Source organism: Emiliania huxleyi (assembly GCF_000372725.1).
Source record: "Emiliania huxleyi CCMP1516 unplaced genomic scaffold EMIHUscaffold_854, whole genome shotgun sequence".
Classification (NCBI taxonomy): Eukaryota; Haptophyta; order Isochrysidales; family Noelaerhabdaceae; genus Emiliania; species Emiliania huxleyi.
The window spans coordinates 1-15,570 of record NW_005195626.1 but is presented as its reverse complement, the minus strand read 5'-3'; the positions used below and the strand labels follow the sequence as shown (position 1 = coordinate 15,570).

General features: G+C 66.7%; 6 protein-coding genes across 6 annotated transcripts; 2 read left to right on the top strand and 4 right to left on the bottom strand.

The window, feature by feature from the left end:
• Positions 1–271: 271 nt before the first annotated feature.
• EMIHUDRAFT_47610 (hypothetical protein) lies at positions 272–1,239 on the bottom strand (the record flags this gene model as incomplete). The annotated part of the gene is made up of 2 exons (XM_005758597.1): positions 272–630; positions 993–1,239. Coding segments are annotated over 2 exons (606 nt in total), but the record flags the coding sequence as incomplete, so codon positions are not given.
• Positions 1,240–3,540: 2,301 nt separating this feature from the next.
• EMIHUDRAFT_557981 (PAS domain protein) lies at positions 3,541–6,123 on the top strand (the record flags this gene model as incomplete). Its single annotated transcript, XM_005758598.1, has 1 exon — positions 3,541–6,123. The coding sequence occupies one exon, from the start codon at positions 3,541–3,543 to the stop codon at positions 6,121–6,123; it is 2,583 nt and encodes an 860-aa protein (XP_005758655.1).
• A 537-nt stretch (positions 6,124–6,660) lies between these two features.
• On the bottom strand, positions 6,661–8,281 carry EMIHUDRAFT_121353 (hypothetical protein; the record flags this gene model as incomplete). Its single annotated transcript, XM_005758596.1, has 4 exons — positions 6,661–7,053; positions 7,149–7,274; positions 7,321–7,440; positions 7,526–8,281. The coding sequence occupies 4 exons, from the start codon at positions 8,279–8,281 to the stop codon at positions 6,661–6,663; spliced, it is 1,395 nt and encodes a 464-aa protein (XP_005758653.1).
• A 285-nt stretch (positions 8,282–8,566) lies between these two features.
• Positions 8,567–9,473, top strand: EMIHUDRAFT_249994 (hypothetical protein; the record flags this gene model as incomplete). Its single annotated transcript, XM_005758595.1, has 3 exons — positions 8,567–8,831; positions 8,970–9,312; positions 9,458–9,473. 3 exons carry the CDS (start codon positions 8,567–8,569, stop codon positions 9,471–9,473), a joined length of 624 nt encoding a protein of 207 aa, XP_005758652.1.
• Positions 9,474–9,836: 363 nt separating this feature from the next.
• On the bottom strand, positions 9,837–10,761 carry EMIHUDRAFT_372336 (hypothetical protein; the record flags this gene model as incomplete). Its single annotated transcript, XM_005758594.1, has 2 exons — positions 9,837–10,418; positions 10,488–10,761. Coding segments are annotated over 2 exons (442 nt in total), but the record flags the coding sequence as incomplete, so codon positions are not given.
• A 710-nt stretch (positions 10,762–11,471) lies between these two features.
• EMIHUDRAFT_249992 (hypothetical protein) lies at positions 11,472–12,440 on the bottom strand (the record flags this gene model as incomplete). Its single annotated transcript, XM_005758593.1, has 3 exons — positions 11,472–11,597; positions 11,715–11,900; positions 12,111–12,440. The coding sequence occupies 3 exons, from the start codon at positions 12,438–12,440 to the stop codon at positions 11,472–11,474; spliced, it is 642 nt and encodes a 213-aa protein (XP_005758650.1).
• Between the last annotated feature and the right edge of the window lie 3,130 nt (positions 12,441–15,570).

Sequence of the window (15,570 nt, the reverse complement as noted above, 5' to 3'; positions counted from 1 at the left end):
GTGTGCTATCTTCACCGTCCGTGTCGTGTGCTATATCATCGGCTGAAATCTGTGAAATGCGTACTATCTGATAGCTGCGTTTATTGTGCGCCCGGTCTCTCGCTGCGCTGTGAGAGCGGTGGAAATATATATATCCTTGCGTTTGTGTGTGCGCAAGCAGCGAAAACCGAAATCAATACCCCATCCCCACGTCGACGGGCGTCGCGAGCGGCTCGCCGCGCCCGACGCGCTCGAGGTTGTCCCGCCACACGCGCCAGCCCAGGCGAAAGTAGTCCGCAGTGTAGTCGGCATTGTGTGCGGTCAGCAGGAGCTTCGAGTCTGGCTGCTCCCAGAGCGGCGAGTCGGCAGGCAGCGGCTCTGTCTCGAAGACGTCCAACGCGGCGCCGCCGAGCCGCGGCAGCGCCGCCACCAGCGCGCTCTCGTCGACGGCGATGCCGCGCCCGACCGAGACGAAAGTGGCTCCGCCCTTCATGGCGTCAAACTCGGCGCTCGACAGGAAGTGGCGCGTCTCCTCGGTCCCGGGCAGGGTGCAGACGACGACGTCGCTCTGTTCGAGCATCGGCCGTGTGAGGAAAGGGAGGGGAGGCCGTGTCCCGGACGCGTCTCGGAAGTGTTCAGGGAAGCGACCTGCTCGAGCAGCGCCCGCTTGTGCGCGGGGAGGATGGGCCCCTCATACGGCCCTAACACGAGGTCGGCCAGCCCGGTCTCGTCGGGCTTGCTCGCGTTGCGCCTGTGACCACCGGATCCGAGTCTGCCACCATCGTCCAACTTGTGAGCTCCCTTTCGTTGGAGGAGCTCGAGAGCGCAGAGTTTCATCACTCGGCGCATCCTGAACCCGCCCTGGGCTCTGGGCTCGGGCTCGGGTCGGGGCTGGGTGGTCAGCGGGAGGGTCCAACCCCTTGCGCTCTCTTCACACGGGGGCTCTCACAGCAGACTCTGCGAGATGACGGGGCCGACTACAGTGTACAGCGGGGAGGAGCGGGTGGGTTGACGAGGCCTCAGGCAGACGACTCGCATCCCAAAGGCCTTGCCGAGCCGGGCGACGTGCTGCGCGATGTCGCCGAACCCAAGCAGTCCGAGGGTCTGCCCACGGAGCACGGACATCTCGAACTTGTCCCACCTCCGCTCGCGCCGGTTCTGCTGGCACCGAGCCACCTGCTTGTTGAAGTGCAGCGCCGCCATCAGCGCGTACTCGGCCAGCGAGGACGAGAAGGCGCCGCGCCCGTTGCTCAGCGGGATGCCCGCCGGCAGCAGCACCTCGCGCGCAATCGCCGCGATTGGGTCGACTCCCGCGTAGAAGCCGTGACACCAACGCACGGCTGGCGCGTGGCCTTCCACGAGGAGAGCGCGTAGGACTGGCGGCGGCGTCGGCGGCACCCACAGCAGCGCCTCCGCCCGCCGCAGCTTGTCGCCGTGCGCGAGCAGGCTCTCGAGGTCGTGGCCGATCAGCAGCTCGGCCGCGTCCAGCGGGGCGTGCGCGAGCGCCGGGTTGTCGGCGGAAGAGAGAACGACGACGCTCGGCGGAGGAGCGCCGCCCGTGCACACGCGACGACGTCTTAGGGCGTGCGTCTCTCCAGTACGGCTGAGGAACGAGTGCGCTCCAGCAGGACTGAGCAACGACGAGCGTACGCGACACGGCGGCATGCTGTGGCGGTGGGAGCGAGGGTGGGGCAGCGCTCGGAAGCCAGGCTCCACGGGAATGCTCTCGCGCTTGGGCTCGGCCAGGTTTGCCTCGCAGCTGTTTTTTTTTTGTTTTCCTTTTTTAATTTCTCTCTTTTCCTCTCTCTTTTCCCGGGAAAATGGAGCTCGGCTAGGGTTGCGCAGCGACAGGAGCGAGTTCGCGCTGCGCTAGGCTCAGACGGCGAGTTCGCGCTGCGCTAGGCTCAGTACGGCGGCGAGTACCGAGTTCGCGCTGACCGCTGTGCGGCCTGGCTCTCCTCTTGCGAAGATTTTATCTCTCGGCTGCGTTGGCTCGCCAAAGTCTTGTTGTTCTCGATGGCTGCTCGATGGCGCTGACTTGGGAGTGTGTGTTTTCGTAGAGAAGGAAACACGCACGTCGTCCGGGTTCTGTCGAGCGTGCGGGCCGCCGGGCGGTTAGGGCGGAGGCCAGGGCGCCAGGCTTGCGAGAGGGCGAGAGCTAGTGCGAGAGTTAAACACACGACACACACACGACACGACAGGGACACAGACACATCCACACACACACACACACACACACACACACACACACACACACACACACACACACACACACACACACACACACACTGCGCTCCCCTCAGCTCCCGCGCGGGCAGGGAGACGCGAGCCCGACGCAGTCCGGTGGTGGGGGCCCACGCGGCCAGCCCCTGCGTTGCAAAGGTTGGTGCTGAGCCGCCGCCGCCGCTCGCTCTCGAAAAGCGTCGCGCTGCTGCCCGTTCCCGGAGTTTGGTGGCCAGGGCCTCGCCTGAAGGAGCGGCCGGAGCGCGGCGAAAGACCGACGGGAAGTGGCCGCCGCATGCAGCCTCCGCGGAGGCTGCATGCGGCGGCCGCATCCTGGCGCTGCGCGCGACCGGCCCCTCTCGGTGTGCTCTGCGGAACGGCCTCGCTCGAACGCGCGCCTGCCGGGTCGGGGCGGTCACGGGACCGGCTGAAATTGCGGCCGCAGCTGCTTGGGGGGGTGAGGATGGCCGGGCTTGAACGGCTTCTCGCGAGCTACCCGCATCCCGACGCAGCAGCGATTTGGCATTCTATATCTTTCGCGGCCATCGCCGAGCGCAGGCGAGGCTTGGGAGTCTGGCGTAAATTTCTTTTTACTCGCGCCCCCGCCCGCGCCGAGCCAAAGGAGCTCCGCGGAGCCGCCAGGCGCCCACCCCGGCGATTCGCTCGCTACGCGTCGCTCACCGCCGGGGCGGGCGCCTGGCGGCGCCGCTGCGCAAAAACTCCGTGGAAATCGTCAAATTTTGGGCCCCCGGGGCTCTGAGCCGAGTCTGAGGCTGGTTTGGGCCCAAAATCAGCCAAATTTTAGGCCAAATCGGCAAAATGCCGGGAATTTTGCGGAGAACCCGTGCATGCATGTACCTGGAATTTACCCTGCGACCGGCTGGGTATTTTGTCGATTTCCTCAATTTTGAGACGCTCTCAGACTCAGGGAACAGCGAGTTTCCAGAATGGAGCACCAAACACCCTCCCTCTGTTTTCCTTGGAAATTTCCGGAAACGCAAAGTACTGGGGACCCTGTGTTTTCCTTTTTGTTTTCCGGAAAACCTGGCCGAGCCCAACCTTCGCCGCGTTGGGTAGCGAGGATTGGAGGGGAGAGAAAGAAGATGTTGAAGCCGCCGGCCAAAGCCCGTCCAAGGTCCCAGCGCAAGCGCCGCCTCCGGCACGTCGCACGTGAGCCTTGGTTGGCGGCCGCCGCTGGCAGGGCCAAGCCGTGCCCAACAGTCCAGACGCGGCTTCGAGGGGAACGTCCCCCCGCAAGGCGATCACTGGCCCCCCTGGTCAATCTTCCAGTTACGATCAGCTCCTCGAAGGCTCTTCCGTAACGCTTTTCCGGCAACAATGTTCGGCGGCCCGGCAAACGGTGGCGCCCAGCCGGCGGGTGGCATGTTCGGAGCTGCCGGTGGCGCCAACGCTGGCGCGCATGGCGCTGCTTCTAACGGCATGTTTGGAGCGGGCGGTCTTGGTGGTGGAATGTTTGGTGGCGCCACAGGCAGCGCAAACGGCCAAGCGGCTGCCGGAGGCACGGCCCCAAACCCCGGTGGCAACCCCGGAGCCTCTGCAGGGATGTTCGGGCAAAAGGGAGGCTCGATGTTCGGCGGTGCTCCTGCCGGGGGCGGCATGTTTGGCGGCGGCTTGGCGGGCGGATCGAGCGCAGCAGGCGAGGTGCAGGGCCGCAACTGCCGCTTCCTGCAGGGGCCGCGGACGGAGCCGCAGTCGGTGGCGGTGATCCAGGACACGCTCCGGCGCGGTGTCGACTGCCACGTCAAGATCACAAACTACCGCAAGTCGGGCGAGAACTTCCAAAACCTGCTCACGATGCGGCCGGTTCACGACTCGAACGGCGTCTACCGCTACTGCATCGGCGTGCAGTTCGAGATCACGCCCAACGACCCGAAGCTCAAGAGCCGGCTCGCCAAGCTCGACAAGCTGATTCAGCTGCTGCCCAAGACCTTCGACGTCTCCAGCAGGGCCGTCGGCGTCAACCACCGGGTGGAGGAGGCGCAAGCGGAGAAGGAGCAGAGCACCGAGCAGAAGCTAATGGGCGCGCTCGAGGGCAGCGCGGAGGTGTACTCGGAGGAGAAGCTGGAGGACGGCGATCACTACGCTGACCACTACAAGGACCACCTCGCTCACTGCTCAAAGGTCTCGAACCTTAAGCGGGACGAGCAGCTCGACCAGATGGCGAAAAAGCTCGGGCTCAGTCCGCCAAACCCGGGCCCGTGGCTGGCCATGTTTACCCAGATCGCCGACCGGCTCGACGTGGCGATCGTCGTCACAGATATGAAGACGCCGGGCCTTCCCGTGACTTACGTCAACAAGGCGTGCACCAAGCTGACGGGCTACACCCAGGACGACTTTGTTGGGCGCAACTGCCGGTTCCTGCAGGGCCGTCGCACCGAAGGGGCTGCCGTGCGCGCGATGACGACGGCGATCCGCAAGGCCGATGACCTCACCATCAAGGTGACCAACTATCGAAAGGACAAGACCGAATTTGTGCTCGTGCTCGCCCTCCACCCGGTCCACGACACCTCGGGCGAGTACCGCTACCAGATTGGCATCCAGTGCGACGCCTCCCGCTGGTCGAGCGAGCAGGCCCTGTTTGAGAAGGTCCGCAAGGCGCTGCCGACCCACTTTGAGTCCTCGGCGCAGCAGACCAAGTACGACGAGTCTCTCACCAAGGTCGACACCAAGGCGCAGCGCAAGCAGTGGGCCGACTCGCTCAAGAAGTTCACGCGCCTCGTCTGGTCGATGGATTGGGACACCACGCTGAAGCAGTTCATGGACGAGCAGCAGGCGCTGCAAGCGTTTTACGGCTACCTCTCCAAGACCTCGCCCAACGAGGCTCTGCAGTTGGAGATGTGCATGAACGCCAAGCAGTTGGAGGCGTTGCCCGAGGAGCAGGCCGCCGCGGCGGCGATTCAGATGTGTGCAAACTATCTCGGCATCCAGGCGGCGAGCGGGGAGGCTGCCCTCGGCTCGCTCAACAATCAGGTCGAGCAGTCGATGACGGCACTCGCGCTCGAGGCCCTCCCCAAGTTTGTGCAGTCCAAGGCGTGCATCCCCATCTTGGAGAAGATGCTTGAGGGAAGCGACGACAACATGAAGCGAGCAGACGATCTGCTGTGGGCCGACTACAAGGTGCCTGACGACGTGGCCGGCTGGCTGCACTCCTTCGTGAGCGTCGCCATGACGTACCCCGCGTGCATCGTCATCAGCGACATGACCATCCCCGGCAACCCGATGTGCTTTGTCAACAGCGAGTTTTGCCGCGTGACGGGCTACGACCTGCGGGAGGTGCAGGGCCGCAACTGCCGCTTCCTGCAGGGGCCGCGGACGGAGCCGCAGTCGGTGGCGGTGATCCAGGACACGCTCCGGCGCGGCGCGGACTGCCACGTCAAGATCACAAACTACCGCAAGTCGGGCGAGCTCTTTGAGAACTTGCTCACGATGCGGCCGGTTCACGACTCGAACGGCGTCTACCGCTACTGCATCGGCGTGCAGTTCGAGATCACGCCCAACGACCCGAAGCTCAAGAGCCGGCTCGCCAAGCTCGACAAGCTGATTCAGCTGCTGCCTAAGACCTTCGAAGTCTCCAGCCAAGCCGTGGGGATGACGCACAAGCGTGACGAGCCCGAGGCGGAGAAGGGCAACACCGAGGCCCGGATCATGGCGGCTCTCGAGGGGGCAAAGAGCGTGTACTCGGAGGAGACGCTGGAGGACGGCGACTTTTACGCTGACCACTACAAGGAACACCTTGAGCACTGCTCCAAGGTTGCTCAGGTTGGCCATGCCATTAGCCACGCCGCACCGGAGAAGAAGCCGGGGCAGCAATCTGGCGGCGGCGGCAAGCCAGGGCTGGCTCCGAAAAAGAGCACGGGCCTCGGCCTCTTCGCCTCGCCGCGGGTCGCTCCAAAGGCTTGAGCGGTGATGCCCTGTGGGTGGCCGGTACTCAAGGTCTGAACAGTGGTGTCGGCGGACGATGCGCACTCGGAGAATCTGCACATAACTGATCTCTGATGAGTTGCTGATGAGTTCGGCTTCGGGCACACACAAAAATGCAGAGCGTGATGTGATTGAACGTTGTTCATTGTGTGTCACTGTCAGGGCGCTCAGGCACAGAGTGTAAGACACCGCGAACACGTAAGTACACTCTCTCTTACACGCTCCACATCCGAGTCGACAACAAAAACGTCTCTCACCTCTCAGCGGCCGCGAACCCCCCCGCGCCCCGGAGCCTAGCTGGACTGACACGCGACCCAGCCAGGGGTCTCAGGGATCAGGAGACCCCCTGAGACACCCCCTGGTCCCTGTCCGCACATGAACGGCGCCTCATCGGGACACCCGCATACGCACCATCCCCACAGGCGCTCACAACACACACACAAAACGACATGCGCGAGATAGTAGGGGTTAGCTCGAGGGGGCTGTCTAGTGCGTGTGCGGGGGAACTTCAGGAATCTATTCCTCGCTCTCGGAGTCGCGGGCCGATTCGACGAGCGACGGGCGAGAGAGCTGGTCCATGCACCACTCCGTTTGCGAGCGGTACACGCTGCCCGACCGAGGGCGCACCGCTGCCGCCGCATCGTCTTGGTTCCGCATCGCCCCCTCGAGGCGGCTGCGAGCGTTTGGTAGGTTCGACTTCTCCCTCTGGCGGCACAGCGCCGCGAATCTGCCACCTGAGGTCGAAGCCGCGTCCTCTTCTCCATCCTCCTCCTCCTCGACGAGGGCGCACCGCGAGCGTGAGAGCGCGATGCGCATCGTAGCCGCCTCCTCCCACTCCGACTCGCTCTGCTTGATCGACGCCCGCCGCGCAAATGAGATGGAGCGCGCGATCGCCTCGTCCATGGCCGCCTGGAGCGAGCCCACGACATGTTAGCACCGGCCCGCGCGGGGCGAGCGTGTCAGAGCGAGGGTAGGTGCGTGGCCGGGGAGAGGCGCGGCGGCACCTTCTCCTCGGTCGCTTGCTCCACCTGCTCTTGCGCGGACGAGAGGGACCGGTCGATCGCGTCGTTGATCGCGGTCTCTTGCTCTGACATCTCCATCGCCGTCTCGAGCTCCTCCCGCTCGGCGCCCTGGATAGAGCAGTGAGGGAGAGGGGGGGTGGGTCGTTCTTTGCACGTCTTCGCGAGTGGCCTCCCCGGGCTGAGTGCACGCCTCATCGTAGCACGACGACGCCAGCGCAACCTCGAGCTCCTGCCGCTCGAGGAAGGTGCGCGCAGCAAAGGCGCGGCGCTGCGCCTGGGCGGAGGGGTGGGCGTTGTCAGGGTGGAGGCGTTGAGCTGGAGCGCAGTGGTGGACCGGGCAGACGGTGAGTAAGAAACACCTCGGCACGGATCGCGAGGTCCTCTCGTGCCGAGTCGCGCTGCGACGAGTCTTGGAGGCGAGAGGAGCGGCTTCGTCGCAGGAAAGCGGGCGTCGAGGACAGGCGGCGTAGCGCGCTGCCGGACGAGCTGCGGGACCACGTGCGAGGCGTTGCCGGCTCGGAGTTTGGGCCCTCAAACGGCTGCTTGACGCGGCGCACGCTCAGCTGCACCGGCCGGGACGAAGCGAGCAGGAGCGCCGACCTCGCGCGCTCGATTGCGCGGTAGCTGCTCGTGACGATTGCCTGCTCGTCAATCTCAAAGATCACATCGCCTGGCAGGAGCTTTGCCGCCGCCGCCATGCCGCCGTGCGAGACGGCGGTGACGATGAACGAGTCGTCGCAAGCAGCGACTGCCATGCCGATGCCGTCGCCCTGCACAATCGGCAGGCCACCCGAGGTGAGGAGGACGGTGAAGTGCGTGCAATAGCACCACTGCCGCCCGTCGGCGACGGTATTGCTGAACGGCTCGACCGGTTGAGCCGGCGGAGGCGTCGCTGCCTCTTCGCCGTCGACGCTGGCCTGGTATGCAGGTGGCGGTGGCAGCGGCGGCTCGTCAGGCGAAGCTGGCCGCTCCAGAAGGGTGTTCGGGTCGAAAAATGAGCCGGTGGACGTGAGCGAGGCGTCGGAGATGAAGCGGTCGCGGCTTGAGGCAAACTGGTGCTCGCGGCTTGAGGCAAACTGGTGCTCGCAACTCTCGGACACCAGTGTGGTGCCCATTGATGCTAGACTGACGACGCGTGGCTCTCGGCGGCCATATAGGGCGCGCTGTGCCACGGCCGCCATCGGCGAGCCCGCGTGCAAAGCAGGCGGTTGAGGAGCGACCAGCTTTTTCGGAAGCAGCTGTTCGGAAGTCCCCCGCAGTTTTTTTTTGCGCTGTGAACGCACCTTCAACACCTGGCATCAACGAGAAAGAAATTTTCCTTCGTTCTTGTTTCGCTGCAGTTTTGTTTTAATTCTGTAACGAACGAAGCGTTGCCGCGCCCCACTTGCCGCCGTCGCGCGATGTCATCCTTTCACCGATCGACGCACGAGGTCGACAGGACGTGGCACTCCAGGACGCTGGGGTACGATCGGGGCGGCGTCCTCCTCAGCCACGACGCAAAGCGGCAGGATCCACCCCCGCTCCCGCCTCCGAGCGCAGTCAGCCTCGCATTCACGGGCGAGCCGGCACCGCCGGACCCCAAGCTGCTTGGCGGCCACCGAGCGCAGAGCGAGGTTGCGCTTCGGGCGCGCCGACAAGGCAGCGATATGGACCTGGCGATGCACGGTGTCAGCAGCGCCGCCAGCCAGACGCTGCGGCACCATGCGCAGAGAAGGGGAGCGGAGATGGCCTCCCTCTTGTCTTTCGAGCCGCCCCCGGCGGCGGCGGCACTTGACGATCCCTTTGCGCACGTTCGCGTCGGAGGCCGCCGCAAGGCTGCGTCGCAGGGGCGCGTGTCGGACCCACTAGCTCTTGCCGTCGCAGATGTTGCGGCTGCTAGCGCCGCAGGTGTCGTGAGGAGTGGGATTGGCGGCGGGGAGGGGACGGGCGGCATCGAGGCGGAGGACGTGGCGATGCAAGCGGCGTACAGCGATCTGATGAGCGCGATTGACGCCGCGGGAGGCGAGTGCTTGGAGCCGGAATACGTGTTCAGATTGCTCGCCATGCATCATCTGAAGCCACACTCGGTCGAGGGTGCAGCCGAGCTCATCGATGCGATACATGCGCGCGGCTCCAAGCTACCCCCTATCGAATTTGCCCGCTGCATGTACCGGAAGGCCGAGCCGAAATCGCAGAACAGACCGCCTCCGGCACTGGCGCCTGCCCCCGCGCCAGCCTGGACCGCATCGGCACCCGCTCCAGCGCCCGCTCCCACACCCGCGGGCCCCAAGTCCATCGTCGAGCTGCGGAAGGCGGCCGGCGGCCTGACCGTCGCCAACGCTGAGCTCGCTCGCCTGCTGAACCCTGAGCGCGGTGAGACCACTCGGCGGCGAGCACGGTAGGAAGGCTCAACGAGGTCGCCCGGAAGCGCGCGCCGCGGCTGCAGAGACGGGAGGCGGCCGGAGGCGGGATAGAGCGCGGGCCGCGCGAAGCAGGCGGGCCTGGCGATCCTCCGGTGCGCCATGTGTGCACGAGAAGTGTTCGTATTCGGTGCGCAACTCTTGGTGTGTATCTGAATCCGTGACTGTGCGTGAGAGTGTGTGAGTGTGCGTCCGGGACGAGGCACGAGCTCGGACGGAGCCTGGGAATTCATTATACAAATGTTTTGGTGAAAAGGAGAGACGGGACTTCACCGCGACGCCGGAGAGAGAGGCGCGGCAACGCGCACACCGGTCTCCCCCGGCACAAGAGACCACCCCACACACATTTGTGTGTGTGATGGACATGGAGGGCGAGCGAGGGCGAGAGAGCAACACGCACACATGCGGGAGGCCAACAAATATCACGACCACATTCTACGAGAGTCATGCGCGACGACATAAGAGAAAGACGCCCCAGCAGCGCCGAGAGTCTACAGATGGCTCCAGCACGCAGAGGAAGCCGCGAGCGCGAGCGAGGGCGCAGGCACACAAGGCGCAGCCGAGGGCCTCTTCGCGGATACACAGAGGTGGCCTGCGAGCGGGTAGCCGTGATACAGATGGGAAGGCAGATGGAAGGCGGGCTGGGAAGGCAGATGGAGAAGCAAAAGAGGAGGCCCCGGCTAGCTCAGCTCCGAGGCGTCGCCGCGTTGCGCGCGAGTCCGCGAGGTGCCCGCCGCAGGGACCCGGCGAGGTTGGCGAGGGCTCGCTTGACACGGACGCGCTTCGGCAGGGTCGCCTCGACAAGCGCCTCCTCCGCCGCCTCGGCGCGCAGCACAGCCGCGTCACGCTGCACCTGCTCACAGCGGGAGGTGTGAAGAGGCGCTCTCCACAGGGCGAGGTCGTGGCACGCGCCGTGCTGCGCCTCGAGCTCGCGCGCTCGCTCCCCGGCGCAGCTCGCCTCGAGGGCGGCGCTCCGCAGCTGCGTCTCCAGCTCGCGCTTTGCGAGCTCCGCTGCCGACAGCTCATTCTTGGACGACGTCCGCGACGCCTCCGCCAGAGCCTCGAGCCGCTCCACCTCGTCTGACTTCTCGCGCAGCGCCCGCTCCATCCGCGCGAGCTGGTCCTGCTGCGATTCGAGCGCGTCGTCGAGGTCTCCGACCCGCTCCGACCAAAACTCCTTCCCCTCGGACAGCATCGCGGCCGCCCTCGCCTCCGCCTCCTCCGCTGCCGCGGCCCGCGCCTTGGCCTCCTCGAGCTCGACGTGAACTTTCGCAATCTCCGCCTGCGCCGCGTGCATGGACGCCTCCATGGTAGCGCGGGCCAGCTCGGCCTCTCGCGCCGCGCCCTCGGACTCCGCAGCGCGAGCGACCGCCGCTTCGCGCGCAGCATTGCTCCTCCTCGCCGCAAGCCTCGCAGCATCGCGCTCGTCCAAAGCTGATGCGATTTGAGAGCGTGCAGCCTCGTCCAGATTTGTGAGCCTGCTCTTGGCCTCGTCAAGCAGGTCTCCGACTGTCGCGCCACGCTTTGCGCTCTCAAGGACGCGCTCGAGGGTGTCACTCACAGCCTGCCGCTCCGCCGCCGCCGTCCTCGTCTCGTCCGCCGTTCGCATGTGCGCCGCACGGCCGGGTGCGGCGGGTCGCCCGGCTGCGAGGAGGAGCAGCAGCATGTGTGTACGTCTCTCTGTATGCTGGACTGCTCAGTCACTGCTGCTCAAAACGGGCGTAAAGCTCGATCGATGTGAGCCGACGTGAAAAAAGAAAAAGAGGCCGCCGCTCGAGGAGACGGAGACGACAGAGGGGGAAGGGGAGGCGAGACGACCGACCTTTTTCCGCAATTCTTTTTCTGATCCCTCCCCCCCCCCCCCCCCACAACAGCAACACTCTCACTCTCACCGGCGGCAGCCCGCTCACCTCCCGTTCGAGCAGACGCACTGCCCCATCAGCGTCGACACGGCCGAGGCGCACACGTCCAGGGTCTCCAAGACCTGCGGGCTCACGCCGAGCCGCGACGCGCGCCGCCTCGCCATCAGCGCCTCGCCGAGAGCGAGCGGCGCCCCCGGCGTCGAGCACGCGGTGCACGCGGCGCCCGCGGCGGCGGCGGCGTCCGCCGCGGCGGCGGCGGCGTCCGCGGCGGCGCCCGCGGCGCCCACCTCCTCGGCGCGCCGTGCCCCCGCGTCGGTCGCCTCCGCCCAGGCGGCCGCCGCCGCGGTCGCCTCCTGCAGCACCTCGTGGAGGTCCGCGCACGCCTCGTCGAGCACCGCCGGGAAGCCCATCAAGTCGCGGGGCCTCTCGGACCAGACGCGCCAGAGATGCACCGCCAGCTCCGTGTGGAGCTCCTGCAGCGGCTGCAGGCCGCCGCGGAGGAGGAGCTCGTGCAGCGTCCGCTCGGGGCACCGGCGCCGCGCCGACCTCCGCAGCGGCGACGCGACGCGCAGGTTGACCCCAAAGTAGGCTTGCAGCACCGCCGTGGCGTTGATCGACGCGGCGGCGAGGGGGAAGCCCGCCCGCGCCGCGGCGGCCAGCGGCACGCGGCCCGAGTTGACCACCGCCAGCAGGTGGTGCAGGCCCATCACGCCCGCGCCGCGAAAGTCCTTGGCCGCCTCCTCGCTCTGAAAGCCGAGGTCCTTCCAGCGCTCCGTCGAGGGCGCAAAGGCGTCCGCGTCCGCGGCGCCAAAGGCGGCCGTCCACAGCGCGCGCAGTAGGTACTCGTGCGCGGCGGGATGGAAGCTCGTGCACGCCGCTTCGCGCATCCGTGAGAAAGTTGACATGAGGTCTTCGAGCTCGCGCTGGTGGCTGCTCAGGCCGTCGGCGTGCGCGCGGGGCGCGGTGTTGGGGTCAAGCGGAGACAGCGGCACGATGGTGGCGACACGGGCCATGGGCGCTTAAACCCAGTATCCCCACAATCCAGCCCCAGAGGGGCGGGTAAGGGCGTAGACCTTAGGGCGGGCACGCCTTCCCACAACGCGAGCACAACGGCTTGCGTGCGAAAAAGAATTCCCGCGGCGCAAGAATTTTGATTAGACTCGAGGGGCCAGGATACGCCGCGAGGAGGACGGAGTTGCGCCGAAAGGCGAAAGAAACCGCGAGAACAAGGGACCGGCAGGCGGCGGCGTCACAGGACGAGGCAGAAGAGAACGACGCGACAGAGGAGGAAGCGACAGGAGGGAGAACGACGAGAGTGGGACGACCGCGAGGTGGCATGAAGGTTGCAGCGAGAAGCGGCGAGAGACTGCGAAGAGAGATAGGAAGAGGCAGACTCCCTAGGGTGGGCGACGGCTAGCGCACCAACCACACACCTCTCCTTAAAATCCCTGTGTGGTGGCGGCGTGCCGTCCTCCCATCCCTCCCTTGGGTTGTCTGTTTTCTTTCTTTTCTTTCTTTGCAGGACACCCGGCACGGTGAACCCTGCCCAGCCCCCCTCCGTGTCGCGATGCGCTCCCCACTTTCCCGTTCCCCTGTGTCCCTGATCCTAGCCCTGATCGTCCTTCCAAAATCCTGCTCGTGCAGGTGGGGTTCGTGGGGACCTTGTCCTCCTCCCATCCCTCGTTTGGTTTTGTCTGTTTTCTGTCTTTCTTTTACCCGGCACGGGACTGGCGTGTGCGAAAAAGACCGGGTGCTGCGGCGACGCACTCCAAGTGCTCCAAGTGCTCCGCTGCGTCTCTTGCAGGACGCCGCTCTACCCGACTACCCCAGGCTGGTGAGTTCGGCGCAGGGGGCCGTCCCACAGCGCCACCTCGACCTCCTGCAGGCACACGACATCGGCATCGAGCCTCCCGAGCATGGCGACGATCGCGGCCTCGCGCTTCGGCCAGGCGAGGAGGCGAGCGTGGCGGGCCGCGCCACCCAAGGGTAGCGGCTCAGCGGCGCAACGGTCGGCGCGAGGATGTTCCACGACACGACGGATAGGCTGTGGGGCCGGCGCCGAGAGCGAGTGTCGCGAGCGCTGCGGACTCTCTTCACAGCCTTATGTTCAGAAGAAAAATACGTACAATGGCGCTGTGCGCCGCTCTGTGAGAGGTTGAGGAGCGAGCCCTGGTTCACAGTAGAGACACAAAGAACCTCGCATACGACGACAGTGCAACACTGGGCACGGGACTGGCACCCCCCGCGTGAGCACCACACTCCTCTCCTATAAATCCGTGGTCAGCAGCCATGGTGAGGCTTGTCGTGCTCGCCGGCGTGGCCGCTGTGCTCCTCCTGCTCGGCAACAACGTCCGCTGGGCGCAGCCGCAGCCGCAGCCGCAGCAGCGGGCCGGCCAGCTTGCGCCGGCCGCGCTCACCGACGCATGGGTACTCACCACCTTCACCGACGGGAGGGTGCTCGGCGAGGGCATGCACGTGCTTGGCCTAACGCTCGGAGGCGGGCCGGCCGCCTTTGTGCCGCTCGCCGGCGACCCGCTCGTCTTCACGCCCGGCCGGGACGCGCGAGGCGCCGCGTGGGCGGGCGGCGAGCCGACCGTGTTCCGCGACCCGTCGGTCGCCTTTCACGACGGCTGGTTCCACCTCGTCTTCACGACTGAGCTGTGCGCCGGCCTGCCGACGCTCGCCTTTCATTGCGACCGGCGCCAGCGGCGCGACGGCCTGCCAGCCCGCTTCGGGTACGCTCGCTCCCGCGACCTGCTCTCGTGGAGCGACTCGAGGCCGGTGACGGTCCCACTCCCGGGGGCGTGCAACGTGTGGGCGCCGGAGATCTACCTGCTGACGCGCGCGGAGGCGGCCTCGCGTGGCCCTCTCTCCGCCGACGGCCGGCTCGCGGTGGCAATGGTGGTCGTCTCAATCTCGACGCCGGCCTCGGGGAGCGAGGAGCTGAGCGACTGCCCGTGGGACTTTGGGCCGAGCGCGGGCGCCTCGCGGCACCGCCCGTACCAGATGCTCACCTCGGACTTCGAGCGGTGGACGCCTCCCGCGCTGCTGTTCGAGCCTCTCTACGCCGAGTCGGCGATCGACGCGCTGCTGTTCCGAGCGCCGCACCCGCCCAACAAGTCGGAGGCGCGCGGGGCGCCGCCTCGACCCGACCGACTCTCCGGCGGGCCGGGTGCGGAGCGGACGTACATCGTCTACAAGAGCGAGAAGAACGGCGACCCGTCCTCGCCGTGCGAGTGGCGTCGCGGGCAGCGAGGCGCCCCGCTCGGCGCGGCTCGCTGCACGCTCGTCCTGCGGCTGCTGGTCGGCCCGTCGCCGTTCGGGCCCTTCGCCGCTGCGCCGCTCGACAGGACGCCTGTCTGGAGTGACGCAATCTCGCACCAGTGCGCCGAGGGGCCCGCACTCTTCATCATGCCAGGCGAGAGGCAGCCGAGAGGCGGCCGAGAGGTAAAACCTCTTCCGCACGCCCTGCCCTCAGCACGGAGCGAGCTGCTGTTCAGAGAGAGTAGTGTGGCAGTGGGGTCGCAGGGTGCCCGGGTCGCCTCGGGGCGGCCCCACGCGGGGAGGTGGGTGGAGGGAGCCTTCCCTTAGCCCTCTCTGAGCCTCGAGCCTCCGCTATAGGCTCGGCGGCGTGGGTCGTCCTCTACGACGGCTACCGCACCGACTGCCCGCTCAAGCTCGCCGCACCGCCCGGTCAGCAAGCCTGCGAGCGGCTCGTCTCGTCCGGCCTCGACGGAGGCCGGCCGGCCGCCGCCTCTGCCTCCGAGCCCGCAGCACAGTGCACCTACCGCGGCCGGCCGGGGCTGGGCGCGCTGGTGAGCGACGATTTGCGCAGCTGGCGCGACGGCGCGCACGTCGCGAGCACCATCCCGCGCCACCACAAGCACGGCACCGCGCTGCAGCTCAGCGGCGAGGCGCTCTGCGCCCTCTGCGGCGGGATCGGGGGGGTGGCGCCGCACGCGCGAGAAGCGCGACGGCTCTGGGAGCCGGTCACGGGCATGATCGAGCTCTGCGCCCGGACAGCGTGCGGTACAAGTTCAAGTTGAGGGCTTACTGCGTTGGGTATGTGGCCTGGAGAGGGAGACGCGACAGCGCCGACACGCGCGAGCCGGCGCCGAAAAACGAAGCGGTGTGCGTGTGGAG